At 40.8% G+C, this 13,907-nt stretch overlaps 1 protein-coding gene across 1 annotated transcript in view; it reads left to right on the forward strand.

Annotated features, from left to right (window-relative positions):
- Positions 1 to 2,313: 2,313 nt before the first annotated feature.
- LOC115094415 overlaps positions 2,314 to 13,907 on the forward strand; it is a 36,219-nt gene continuing 24,625 nt past the window's right edge. The window contains exons 1-5 of the mRNA XM_029607445.1: positions 2,314 to 2,504; positions 3,092 to 3,205; positions 3,905 to 5,587; positions 8,086 to 8,185; positions 11,642 to 11,790. Coding sequence (XP_029463305.1) covers positions 2,324 to 2,504; positions 3,092 to 3,205; positions 3,905 to 5,587; positions 8,086 to 8,185; positions 11,642 to 11,790 — 2,227 coding nt within the window. The 5' untranslated portion in view covers positions 2,314 to 2,323. The remainder of the gene's footprint in view (positions 2,505 to 3,091; positions 3,206 to 3,904; positions 5,588 to 8,085; positions 8,186 to 11,641; positions 11,791 to 13,907) is intronic.

Raw genomic sequence — 13,907 nt, forward strand, 5'->3', positions numbered from 1 at the left:
TTTTTTTTTTTTTAAATAAATGTGCCCCTTCCCCCCGTGCTAACCCGAAAAATGATTTTCCCTGAAATTTCGAGGGAAACCCAATCGTTTTTCGGGTCCTCCGAACCATGCCGAATCGGACAATTTTGTTGAAATTTCCAATTCGGCAAAAACGAATTAACATCTCTAGTGTGGATACTTCAAGCTTGTGATTAGCCAGTGAGATTTCAACTGCTCTAAATGGGAGGATATGAACAGGGCATTTTTGAAAGTGAACCTGTAGAAAGTGTATAGTGCCTGCTCATACACCAAGCTTATGGCAAGTGCATTGTTTGCCCTCACAAGATTAGCAGGCCTCTGCAGCATGGGGGGAAAAAGGCAGGCCCTGGGGAAATGGCCTGCAGATGTAAGTGTACAAGCCACTTGTCATATCAGCAATGCTGTTACATCCCCCACAGCCCCCCCATGTCTGTGCCATTTGCCACAACCACATAGGCCGAGATGGAATATAGAAAGAAGCATCTCTCTTACCTACGAGCCAACCGTCACCATATAGGCTGTCCTCAAAATCTTTGCACGTGCCTGATTGCCCATATAAAGAAATCTTGCGCAGCTCCCAGGTACCTGGCCACCATGTCGAGGATGCAAATTTGAGCATCACAGACCACTTGCACGTTGATAGAGTAGAAGAGCTTTCTGTTGCGGTACATCTCCTCCTGACAGGAGGTGGAATGATGGCTACGTGAGTGCAATCAATGGCCCCCAGAACTCTGGGAAAGTTTGCAAAGGCATAAAAGCCTCTCTTCAAGTCCATCAAGTCCTGCCTGACCCGAGGAAATGCTATGTAGTGATTAATGTGGTCAGAGACTGCTGTAATGATCTGGTTCAGACAGCGGGGAAAAGTGGTTTTGGACATTCCCCCCAACAACCCCTACTGTCGTTTGGAAGGAGTTGGATGTGATGAAATGCAGGGTGGCCAACAATTTGGTGAGTCCAGGCACAGCATGGGACCTTTCGGTGACCAGATCCAAATTCCCTCAGATTTCTTCATATAATTCCAGGATAACCCAAGAGCTAAGGCGATACCTGCTAACCATATGATTCTCTTGCATGCCCAGCAATGATGCTCTGGGAGGAAAGATGGGATCCCTGTATCTCCTCTACTGTGGCCGTCTACGTACCAGGCGCCACTATGGACCCCGACCCTGTGGGGCCAGTGGCTCGGCTTCTGGTGCAGGGACTTCCCTAGGTCGGCTTGGAATTGCCCTTGCCTGTTGTTGAGGTTGCTCTTGTTCCTCTTGTTATTGTCTGTGGCGAGCCTCCCAAAGCATCTAGTATCCCCCAACAAGTAACTTACTACACATTATGGGCATAAGAAGTTAGGCCAGGTAAGAACAGGTGTTTTTTATTGGCCCAGGCAAGTGTGTCTGATAAAATACTTTTTATTGTGCACGATAATCACCCTGATAATTCCTGTGATTCACGATAATGTCTGCAGTTGTGTGATAAAAAGTGTTTTTTACCGTATTGCAAAACATAGGTGTAGTTATTTCTAGTATTGAAAACCACGTTGTGCGTTACTCTATCACATTCCACGCTAGCAGACCCTCATTTTCATAAACTCCACCCAAACTCCTCTCACTGGAATGCTCAGTGTTGAATTTGCATATGCCTTTGCGTTGCATTATTTATCACATGTGTTAGGGCTTTATCACATATGTGTTAAGGCCCTAACGCCAATTGATAAATGACCCAGTCAAATAGTTATGATGGTTTGGCAAATAAATTTAAAATAAATAAATGTTCCCATTAATTTTAAATCTATTAACTGCTCTATAGGTTATAATATATAGCCAGTAAAGCAATATAATCAAAAGAATATTGTGGAATTCTATTCAAGAATACACTTAGATCAATAAATAGCATACATCTACCTTAAGGCTTCTCAATCTTTCCGTATTAACTTAAAACCTCAACTGTTTTTTGTTGAGTGTTCTGTCTGGCTATCTTGACTAAATTGTAAGCTCAAAAGAGTAGGGATTGTCCATTATATGCTTCTATACAGTACTGCATACATCTGGTATATACTATACAAATCATGATGATAATAATAATTTACTAAAGTCAATGTTTGCAAATAAAAGCTAGATGATTGATAGACCATATTTTCCCTCAGGGAAGATCAAATTAATATTAATAGCCCCAAGTGGCCTTGTCTCCCCCAATCCTTGAAGTTCAGTGTAGATTTTATGCTAATAAGGATGTCAGTGCAGTGCAAATTTTATGGCAACAAGTCAAGTATAAAATTAGGCAAAGACCTTTCATTTGGTAAAAAGCTTGAGAAATGAGAAACATGATTTTGCTTGATCAATTTATATATGATAAATACCTGGAAGGGGAAACATTCAGTTATAAATTGTGTTCCAATTTTCATTTGGTAGAAGACAACAGTTCAACTATGGTGGTGTCAAAGAAAACAGATGATACCTTAGGATTCCTTACTATATCTGCTGGAAGAATCACTGGTATGTACTATCAATGGTATAGTATTATATTATGAAAATACAGCATATAATGACAAAAAAAATCAATAGACACAAAATTGAAAAATAAATTCAATCATAAATATTATATAATAATAAACACCTAAAATAGCTGCAAACTAAGAACACAGCTGAAAGGATATTGCTAGAAAGTCATCGTAGTTATTAGTCAATTTATAAAATGCATAAAAAGCTTGATCATAAAGCTTGATCATAACAGACTTATGGAATAGCTAATTTTCAGAAACATGTCTCAATGGGTATCAAATAAATATGAAACAAATCAGTTTCCATTTCAAGAGACTACTGTCTTTACCTCATTGTTCTACTATAACTGATTGCACTATGTATTTTTCTTTATATTGATATCTTGATTATTGATTTATATTTATATTTGTCTGTAAGGAAACACACTTGACTAATAAAGGTGTTGCAATGCAGGCTTTGGAAGCTCTTGAATCTCAGCCAACTCTTGCTCTAGTATAAAATTTACCTGTACTCTTTCACCTTTCCATTATCAATGTTCAGCATTTTATTTGTTTTCTGTTTTTGTGGTTTATTGTCTTCAGGCTCCTTTTTATTGGCTCTCAGTTTCTACAGCTCCACTAGAGCAGTTCCCTTGATCCCAAGCACTGCGTTGGGGGTTCTGCTGCTCATTCTTGCAGCTCTCTTGGCGTATGCAGGTAAAGTAATTGGACTTGGAAATAACTGAGACTATTTTTATTTAAGTTTACATGTTCATATTTATTTTTCTGGTAATTGGCATTTGCCTTTTTTTGTACTTATTCTGGGCAAATGAACCTTGTAATTACTGCACTGAGTGATGAAATCTGAAGACTCATTAAATCCTATCTCCATCACTTTCTGTTTGACTTCAAGCAAGTTGCTCCACCTGCTAGACATCAAACTTATTAGGCACTGATGTACTAACCTGAGATTGGCTCTTTAGGAATGGTGCGGTACCTTAAGATATTTTTTCTCATGATATTACCAAGTATTTCCATTTAAGCAATTTTCTTGTGACCAACTGTGTGTGAAATCGGAGACATTATTAACTTAACTACATCTCCCTGCACAATTTTCCACATGCAATTTTGTAATGCCAAAATTATTAATGAGCTAGTTGCATGACTCCAGCTCATTAATGATTTTGCATAATTTTTATGAACATTACAAATACAAAATTACACATCAAAGAATGGCAAATAGTTTGCGAGCAGAATTATGTGGGCAGTTTGCCATTTTTCCACATAGGATCATGATTTTGAGGCCACTCTCAGGTTAGCACACTGGCCTTTTAGACTGTAAAAATGCCTAAGAAAAGGGTCTTCTGACACCTTATGTACAAATAATAATTACTGTGATTAATGTTATTCCTGCAGGAGTCCAGAAGAGTTTGGGGAATGCCCCTGTTGTCGTTTCTTTTTGCCTAACTGTTTCAGCGCTGTGGTGCAGTTCTGGCGTGATCCAAATCCTTCAGGGGCAAGGAATTCTGCATGGAGCCAATGATATGCGAAATGCCATGATCCCTGGGCTGCTGGCTTTTAGTTTGGGTATGTTTATCATTGGAGCTGTGGGGCTTCTTCAAAAGGAAATTTCCATTGCCATTATGGCATTTGCCATTTCATTTTCTAATGCTCATGGAATTGTGATGTTTTTGGACAGCAGCTTTGGCTCTTCTGCTGTTGCATGTAACTATCTTATTGTCACAATTGTCAGCGTCTATCTCTTGCTGGGTGGGGTCCTACGTTTCCTCAGTATGCAACGAATCATCCTTCCTGGCACAGCCCCGCCTAAGGGTATAGTGAATGGGCAAAGCCAAGGCAAGGGTGCCAGTAAAAATGATTTGGTTGTAATTGGCTTGATTCTGAATATATCGTCTGCTAGTGTCTTTGGCTGCAAACTTCTAGGAGTGACGACTGCTCTGTTTGTGGGTCAGGTGCCATGGCTTTTGGTAGCTGGTGTTTACCAAATAGGGATCTGTATTCTGTCTTACCGCTGCCTTGATACACTTGCTGCTACATTTTTTGGCTTCACTTCTATCCTGAGGTTTGCTGAAGCCTATTCTCTCTTGTTTCAGATGTGGCAGGCATTTGAGCCAGTGTTTCCTATTCCTATTCTGGTGGTTTTTGCTGTCTTATTTTTTATTTTAGCATTGTTCTTCACTAGTAAAAGTCTAGTGGAAGGCTTGTATGTTCTCTTGTTTGTGGCCTACTGCATTGCAATTAGCTGTAAGCCTACTGGTATTTTCCAATGTGGACCTCAGGGAGTGGATATTGTTATTTTTGTGGCCTCTGCTTTTCTAGCACTGGTTTATCTTTACAACATTAAAGCAGTTGTTAAAATCCCTACAGGAGAAGGAATGCTTAAGGATTTGCTTTCAAGAACTCATATTTTTAAGTTTTCTCTAAAAAAGGACCTTAATATCCCCTTCCTTGGCTATTCCAAATATGGAAATGCTGAGGTGCTCGGCCATGCCTGCAATACCCTTGCTGCTTTTTGCATCACAACAATTGACCCAACATCACCACTTATCACTGTTATGCTGCCCTGGAAGGTGGTTGCTGGTGGTTTTCTTCAGGTTCTGAGTGGCTCAGTGGCTTTTTCCCATGGCAAAACACTTGAAAGCACCGCATTCATTTTTTATGGTATAATGTGGATTATATGGGGCTTCTTTCGATTTGGCAGTTTGTATGGTGCCATTAGGGGATTCAACATAGCTGTGGGCATTATCTGCTTTATGATTTTCAACTGCTTCATTGTCTTCTGCACTCTGTTTTTAAGCAAAGTTTGGTTCATTTACTCTCTCACCTTTGAACTCATCATCATCAGCTTTCTCTTGGATGCACTCAATGCTTTGCCATTCGGTTATGATATTGCTGTCACCATTATTTTCGGCCTGGTCAGTTTTTACTGCTTTTTCTTGGCCTTATTCAATAGCACTTTTGAAAGTCCCCAGCTCCCAGTTGGTACCCCCTTTCTGAAAGTCAGTGGCTTTGGGAATGGAAGTGCCGTATGTCCTCATCTGCCTTGCAGGAAAGCAACCTCTGTCAAGAGAATTGCAGGTAAAGAATATCCATGATGAAAAAAAAACAAAAAACCTTGGACATAAATGTAGTTGGATTTAAAAAATATGCCAGTCTTCAAGACAACTGAAGTCAATTACAATTAGTAGTTTTCTGCTATAAATTGTTTTAGAGAACAATTAAATGTTTTAACATTTGTAGCTTATGTTAAGAGATACTTTTGGTTCTTTCTCTCCTCAGAAATGGTCATTTCCCTTTATAAATTTTTTAAAATTGTATATTTGAACAAAAAACCTAAGCTTTACCTCATTAGAATCTACCATGAGCTCTTTTCATTAGCAAAGTTAACGATAGTAACTAAATAAATCACACCTAGCTAAGACTTTATAGGGTAGATTTTAAAAGCCCTACACATGTCAAACCCGGGAAATACATGTGTCTTGGGCCAGCATGCGGTACACGGATTTAAAAAAGTGCCTGGATACGCGCATAAATCCAAAAGGCAAAAAGGTGGGGGCTGGGGGTGCGTGGAATCTGGGCGGAACATGGGCAGTTCTGTCCATAACCAAAACTGTGCACGTAAGTACTTACACGCACAAGATACACTGGGGTCCCCTACCATGTGTCTTTGCTTCTGCTATAGAGAAGTAAGTAGGAAAAAAAAAACCTAGGCTACTCAGCAGGGTTTTAAAGGTCGGGGCACGTACTGTAAAAGAAAGGCTAGTTAGCTAGGGCAGGTAAGGAAGAACTATCCTTTAACTGGGCGAACTGGGAATGGACTGGAGAAATGGGTATTGGTGTCAGCCCACGTATCTTACAAAATCCCCACACTTATGTGGTAGGCGCCACATTTGTGTGCATGCACATAAAATTGTGCACACATGTATGAGCATAGAACTGATTTTATAATATGCATGCATATATTCGCAAATATTATAAAGTGGACGTGTCCATGTGCACAAGCTGGCAAACACATGCAGATGTGCTCCCGCTCGCCATATTGAAAGTTATCATCCCCCTGTTTCATGTCTGCTTTAAAATGTCTGCCTTCTACTTCTCTTTCAACCGGATTATATGGATCCCTACAGACAAAGGCCAACATGAGACCTAAGTGAAGAGGTTGACTTATTCCACCATTGCAATCTGTTCCTACTTTTCCATGTGCGCAGAATAAGGGGGATATGTCTTGTCATGTCCTTTCCTGCAGATAGACATCTTATTTTGTGGTTGTTTTTATAGAATATAAGATATAAACCAGGGTTCCTAACTCTCTCCTGGAAGCACACCCAGCCAGTCAGGTTTTCAGGATTGCCACAATGAATAAGCATGAGATATATTTGCATACCCTGGGTCTCCAATGTTCGTTATAGATATCCTGAAAACCTGACTGGTTTATTATTTATTTATTATTTAAAAGGCTTATATACCACACTCTACAAAAGAATGTCTGAAACAGTTTACATGTTAATATATGTAGTCCAGATCACAATATGCAAAAACAGAAAATACAATTGGACTAACAAATAATAAATGATGCATGGGGACAAAGACCACTAAACATGAGTTTCAAGTGTCCAGTTCTATTGTACTTTTAGTGTCGATTGGGCAGCATGCAGGAAAAATGGAATTTAGTTCATTACTGGAACATGTTTAAAATGAGCAATTTTTAGAACTTTTTGAAAATTTTTATGTCCAGAATGTCCCGCATTTTGTCCGAAAGGGAGTTCTATAGTCTTGGTCCAGCAGCAGAGAAGGCCCGGTCTCTAGTAATATTTAATCTTACCAGTTTAGGAGCAGGGATTTCCAGCAGGTTTTTATTGGCCGATCATAGCTGTCTTGATGGTTTATAAATCTGAAGGGCAGTACTTAGCCAAACGGATGCATCATTATGTAACAGCTTAAATATAAACATTAAAGCTTTGTACTGAATATGGTACACAATAGGCAGCCAATGTAAGGACAAGCACAGGAGTTTTGTGATCTCTGGGTGAGTACCTGTCAGGAAATGTGCGGCCACATTTTGAACTATTTGCGATGGATGGATTGTACATGCTTGCTGTTAGGCCAAGGTATAGAGAGTTGCAATAATCCAGGTTGTTTAATGTTAATGATTGTAAAACCAGACAGAAATTATTAGTTTCAAGAAGGGGTTTTAGATGTTTTAGCAGGTGTAATTTATACAAATATAATTTAACAGCAGTGGAGATGAAATGTTCCATAGAGAGATTCAGATCAACTATGATGCCTATGTTTCTTGCTTTACGCGTAACTGCTTTGTGGGTGATTGGTTAGGTGTGCCTGCAGGAAAGGGTTAGTAAGCACTGATATAGACTAATGAGTTTCTTTAGATAATTCACATATCTGGAAAAGGGAAACAAATCTGCTCTATGCTACAGCAAAGAACCAGAGCAGAGCACTTTTTCTGTTTTCCAGAGTTATGGAATGAAGAATGGAAATCTATTAGCTATCCATATAGTGTGCTGAGCCAAAGAGATAATTCAATTCAGCTAATGATATTTATCCTAATCCTGTTGTAGAAATCATGAAGAATGGAGGTATCTGTGGTATCCCCACAGACACAATGTATATGCTGGTGGCAGCGTACAGTCGTCCTGACGCTGTGGAGAAGGCATATAGGTATGTTTTATGGGGTTTTTAAAAATCTTACAGAAATACTTGTATCATTCATCATCCATGCAGATTTTCATAGGCATGAGAATTTCTTTGAAAGCTACAACTTAATTAGATACCCTAGAGACCTATGGGAATATGATGAATGAAAAGGTGCAAAAGTTATATTTTGAGGACAATAGCTGCGTTCACCGGGATTTAATGCATATTAATTGCCCCGTATTGACTGCTCTGTGCATGCTTTCACAGTGTGCATACTCGGAGTTGCATAACCATTGCCTGCCCCCCCCCCAGCACTGCATTGGATTATCCCACTAATATAATTTTTAGAGATGTGAATCGTGTGATCAATCGTCTTAACGATCGATTTTGGCTGGGGGGGGAGGGAATCGGATCGTCGCGGTTTTGTTTTTTTAAATATCGTGTAAATCATAAATCGGGGGAGGGCGGGAAAACCGGCACCCTAAAACAACCCTAAAACCCACCCCGACACTTTAAAATAAACCCCCCACCCTCCCGAACCCCCCCCAAAAGTCTTAAATTACCTGGGGTCCAGTGGGGGGGTCCCGGTGTGATCTTCCACTCTCGGGCCACGGGTGCGTTGATAGAAATGGCGCCGGCGCTACCTTTGCCGACAGGGCAAAGGTAGCGCCGGCGCCATTTGGTTCCTGTCCCCCGACGTCACGAGCATAGGAGATCGCTCCCGGACCCCCGCTGGACTCCCAGCGACTTTTGGCCAGCTTGGGGGGGCCTCCTGACCCCCACAAGACTTGCCAAAAGTCCAGCAGGGGTCCGGGAACGACCTCCTGCACTCGAATCGTGTTGCCGTATTGCAAAATGGCGCCGGTCATACGGCCAGCGCCATTTTGCAATACGGCAATATGGCCATAAAGGGTCGGGGTGGGTTTTAGGGTTGTTTTAGTGTGCCGGTTTTCCCGCCCTCCCCCTTCCCCTCCCCCTTCCCCCGATTTACGATTTTTGACGATAAATCGGGGGAATTCCTATTATATATCGCCTCTAATGATTTTTGACGATTTAAAATATTTCGGACGATATTTTAAATCGTCAAAAAACGATTCACATCCCTAATAATTTTATACCATTTTGTAGACCATTCAATTTGGAATTTAACAGTACTTTACACATTACTTAAATTTATTATTTATGGCCAGAATGTATGATAGAAAAAATAGCTTCAGATTGACCGTTTAAGACTGTAACTTTTAAACAGACTCACGGACACACATTTGCACATGTTTGTCGGCCCGTGTCCAGGGATGTGACCATTTTATAACACACATGCATATGTGCGCACGTTATAAAAGACATTGACCGCGCACACATGTGCGCACAATATTACGTGAGCATGCGCCTATGCAAGCAAATGCCGCTTTTATCACGTAAGTGAAGGGATTTTAGTAGACACGCACACCAACGTCATTTACAGTTTTCCCAGTTTGTTCCCAGTTTGCCAAGATAAGCGATAGGAACAGTATATCGTTAGCGAGTCAGGGCTGATATCCAGGTGTTTCATGTTATTTCAAAACCATTGAAAACTGAAACTCATACTAAGAAAGGCTCTGGTTTAATAGCCTCCCATTTCCCCTGTTAGCCCTGACCTTTAAAACCCTGCCGAGCGATCTATTTTTCCTTATTACTTACATAGCCTCCATAGCAGAAGTAAAGTTATGCAACAGGGGACCCCGACGCACTCCTGTGTGCGTAAGTATTTATGCATAAATTTGAAGCTGAAATCCAGGAACGCTCTCACCCTGCCCCCTTTACAGAATTTTTCATTTGTGCCACAGCAGCACGAAATATGCGTGTACGCAGGCGCCTTTTAAAATCTGATCGGCACATGCCGGCCCAACATATTAGCATATCTCACGGTTCTGGTGTGCACCGGGCTTTTAAAATTCACCTTTAAGTGTATTGAATTTCTTGGAGTGCATAATGCTGGAACAACCTTTATTATGAAAAAGCGGATTGCCGAAAAATTAGGTCGAAGTGGAAGCTGGGTTCAGAGGACATGGGGCAAGACTACCGACAAGTGTATTACGGAAGTCGACCACTAAAATTGTTTCAGAGAAAGCCAAAAATGTATTGAAAATTCCAGCAACAAGCAGAAAACAGCTGTTACCAGGTGGCATGAATGATTTTGGATGAGAGGAAGAAAAAAAATTGATAGAGGAACAGTATATCGTTAGCGAGTCAGGGCTGATATCCAGGTGTTTCATGTTATTTCAAAACCATTGAAAACTGAAACTCATACTAAGAAAGGCTCTGGCTGTGAATTGGTTACAAAATTGGGTGAAGAAGAGTTCCTTCAATTACTGCCTTCCGATGAATTATTCATTTGGCAATTCAAAAAAACACTTGTTCAAAATGTTCAAGTTTTGTTAAAATCTTTGAATAAAATTATCAATGAGGAACATTATCTCCAAATTGTCAGAAACCCTGCTTGCATTGGCCCTTTTATCATGTTAACAGTGCAGAAAAATGTGAGTAATCAAAGAACACAGAGAATCTTGGGGTGGCACTTATTTTCGAAATGCTATTTTAGCTAAAAATACTATCCCATTTTTGAGTGATCTGTAAAACATTTTGGTAGTAGGAAAAGCTACTTTTGTTCATGATAAGGCACCATGCATGTGAGCCAATGCCATGCAACAGCAGGCTATAGAAAATGGCATGATTTTTGGGGTAATGACGTTTGGCAAGGGAACACTCTCCAGACTTGAATGCAGCTGAAAAATAGGTGTCATTATTGAGAATGAAGTGGAAAGTTTATTGTTGAAGGAAAGTGGTTAGGGACATTATTCCATCAAAACTTTGCACTGAAATTTGGAATTGGTCATTAAATTTGGAAAATGATACCAATTTGTTTCAAAATTTGTGTTCATATCCTGCTCGTTTTGAAGCTGTTTTGCAAGCTAACGGTGGGCACACCTTCTATTAATTATATGTGGTTTAAGTCCATTTGGAATGCTGATTAACAGGGCATATTGCATGTCTCTATCAGATTTATGGGTGCTGCTGCAGTGGGGGAGGCAAAGGTTATGCAACACCCGGTACTTTTAGCTGGTTGTGAGGAGGAGTTCCCGGGGTGGGCTTAAGTCAGAGGAGGGAAAACAGTGCATGTACATGACATTTATTCCCCTCACACATTCCTCTACATTCCTACATCTGGGTCTCACAACATATTTGCACCCCCAAATGTTCATGAAAGGTAATTAAATGTTATTGTACATGATTCAAATTTGTACTAATTCAACCATTTTCCTCTCCATTATTGTTGGAACTTTCTACCTTAGTGTTGGTTCTGAATGATCAACACACACTCTATTAATCAAATGACAATATTTGATTTTCCCCCTGCAAAGACTGCTGAGAACAAAACAACCTGGGTAACAGACTTAGAAAAAAAGATTATTATTTTTCACATAAGCATTTCCATTCCAGAACAAAGGTGCACACTCAGGATCGTCCAATGTCCCTATGGATCTCTAGTCTCAACCAACTGCAATCAGTGAAGCATTTCTTTAGTCCGTTGCTCTGGGACTTTATGCAAGCTGCCTGGCCTTCTTCCATCAGTCTGGTGATTCAAAAAGGTGAGGAAAAGAAAAGAACTAGGTTCCATACTGCATGGCTCCTCATTTCTACAAGCAAAGGGAGTCATTTTCAAAAGGATGTGCCTGTGTAAATGTAACTATTATTGTAGCAATTTTCAAAAGCCATTTACCCGTGTAAATGGCTTATGCGGGTAAATCTTATGGATAATTCAATAGCACATATGTAGCATTTTTTAAAAGCCTACTTACACAGGTAAAGTGTATTTACATGTGTAAGACCCATTTTAAGCATATACATGCTTTTGAAAATCAGGCCCATAATCTCAAAAAGATGGATTTTAAAAAATTTTACCCAGCTAGCTAATTTTTACATGCAACCTAATCAGCTTAAAATCTACCCTAAATCTAACCAGCCAAAATCTAACCAGCTAGATTTAGGATAGCAATGTCAGCACAGAGTTAGGCACCTAAACTTAGTCAACTACCCATGAAATTCAGTCAGCTAGTTTTAACCACTCATCAGGTGGGAAGACAATTTTCATCCCTGAATTTATCACAGCCTAATGACTTACAGGGTCATTCATCATTTCACAATAGGTCGTAATTGCATGTGAGAACGCCGTAATGCACGCGATAGACAGCATATTGCAAATTGTGTATGCAAATTTAACATTGATATAAAAGTGGACAGATTGTGGGCAGAATAAATGTAAAATAGGGGGTGGTAGCACTGCGTGTCATACCTATCACACGTTATCGCAGACTTTGTTCACAGGAAATAACTACACCTTTTTTCTTGGCGTTATGGGCCAAAAAATAATTGCAGCCTTTATCGCGCAGTGAGGTATTATCGCGGTGCATACCACGTGCAAAAAAAAACTCGAAATATAACACACACACCTACCATGCCTTCCTGGACCAATAAAAATGCTTGATTTTACAGGGTCAACTCTAGTAAAGCCATTTTGTTTGTGACAAGTGTACATGTAGAGGCATACATAATGCCTCGCCAGGCTCACTGCAGACGAGAACACGTGGAAGAAGAACAAAGTAAATAACAGCCAAGGCCACTTCCAAGATGTTTCATGGAAGTACCAGCACCGGAGGCAGAGGCTGTGGTACCACCGACTCAGGGTCTGCTCGAGCATCCGGCAAGTAGGCAGCCACAGCACTGGAGATACATGGAGCATATATTTCCACCACGCACCTCCTTGCTGGGCATGCCAGAGGACTTTGTGGTTAGCAGGTATGGCCTCAGCTCTCAAGCAATCCAGGAATTATATGAAGACCTCTGAGGGGATCTGGATCCGGTCACTCAAAGGTTCTATGCTGTCCCCGGCCTCACCAAACTCTTGGCTGCCCTCCATTTCACCGCAAGTGGGTCTTTCCAAACTACAGTAGGAGTTGTGGGGGATGTCCCAAACCACTTTCTTACACTGTCTCGACCAAGTCGAAGTAGTCACTGACTACATTAATAGCTACATGAAATTTCCTTGCGAGCATCAGGAGTTGATGGATTTGAAGAGAGGTTTCTATGCCTTTGCACACTTTCCAAATGTTGTTGGAGCTATCGACTGCACTCACGTGGCCATCACTCTACCCCGCCAAAGGGAGGAGACGTACCGCAACAGAAAGCTCTTTCACTCCATCAATGTCCAAGTGGTCTGTGATGCTGGAATGTGCATCCTGGATGAGGTGGCCAGGTACCTGAGAGCCATGCATAATTCCTTTATACTTAGGCAATCGGGCCTCTTTGAAAATTTTGAGGCCGGCCTGTATGGTGATGGTTGGCTTGTAGGTAAGAAAAACTTTTCTTTGTAAGTTATCTGTCTGCCTATGTGTATGTGCATAATGGCACCAAAATGAGGGTGCATGTGGTGGAGTATACGATCAGTGGCCTGTCAAGGGCCTTGTATTTGTGTATGGTGGCCATTCGCCCAGGCCATGCCTTTTTGTCCCCATGTTTCACAGGCTGACAAAATGAGTCAGGGCAAACAGTGCATATGACGTGAAGTTTGCTGAGTAAGAAAGTGCTATACACTTAGCATGTCTACATTATCCGAAAGGACCCGTTCCTATCCTACCCTTGGAAGATTTTTCAATGTCACTGGTTAATTTCTAGCTTCACCCATCCACACTGCTACCACAGCACCATC

The sequence above is a fragment of the Rhinatrema bivittatum genome, chromosome 6 (assembly GCF_901001135.1).
Source record: "Rhinatrema bivittatum chromosome 6, aRhiBiv1.1, whole genome shotgun sequence".
Classification (NCBI taxonomy): domain Eukaryota; kingdom Metazoa; phylum Chordata; class Amphibia; order Gymnophiona; family Rhinatrematidae; genus Rhinatrema; species Rhinatrema bivittatum.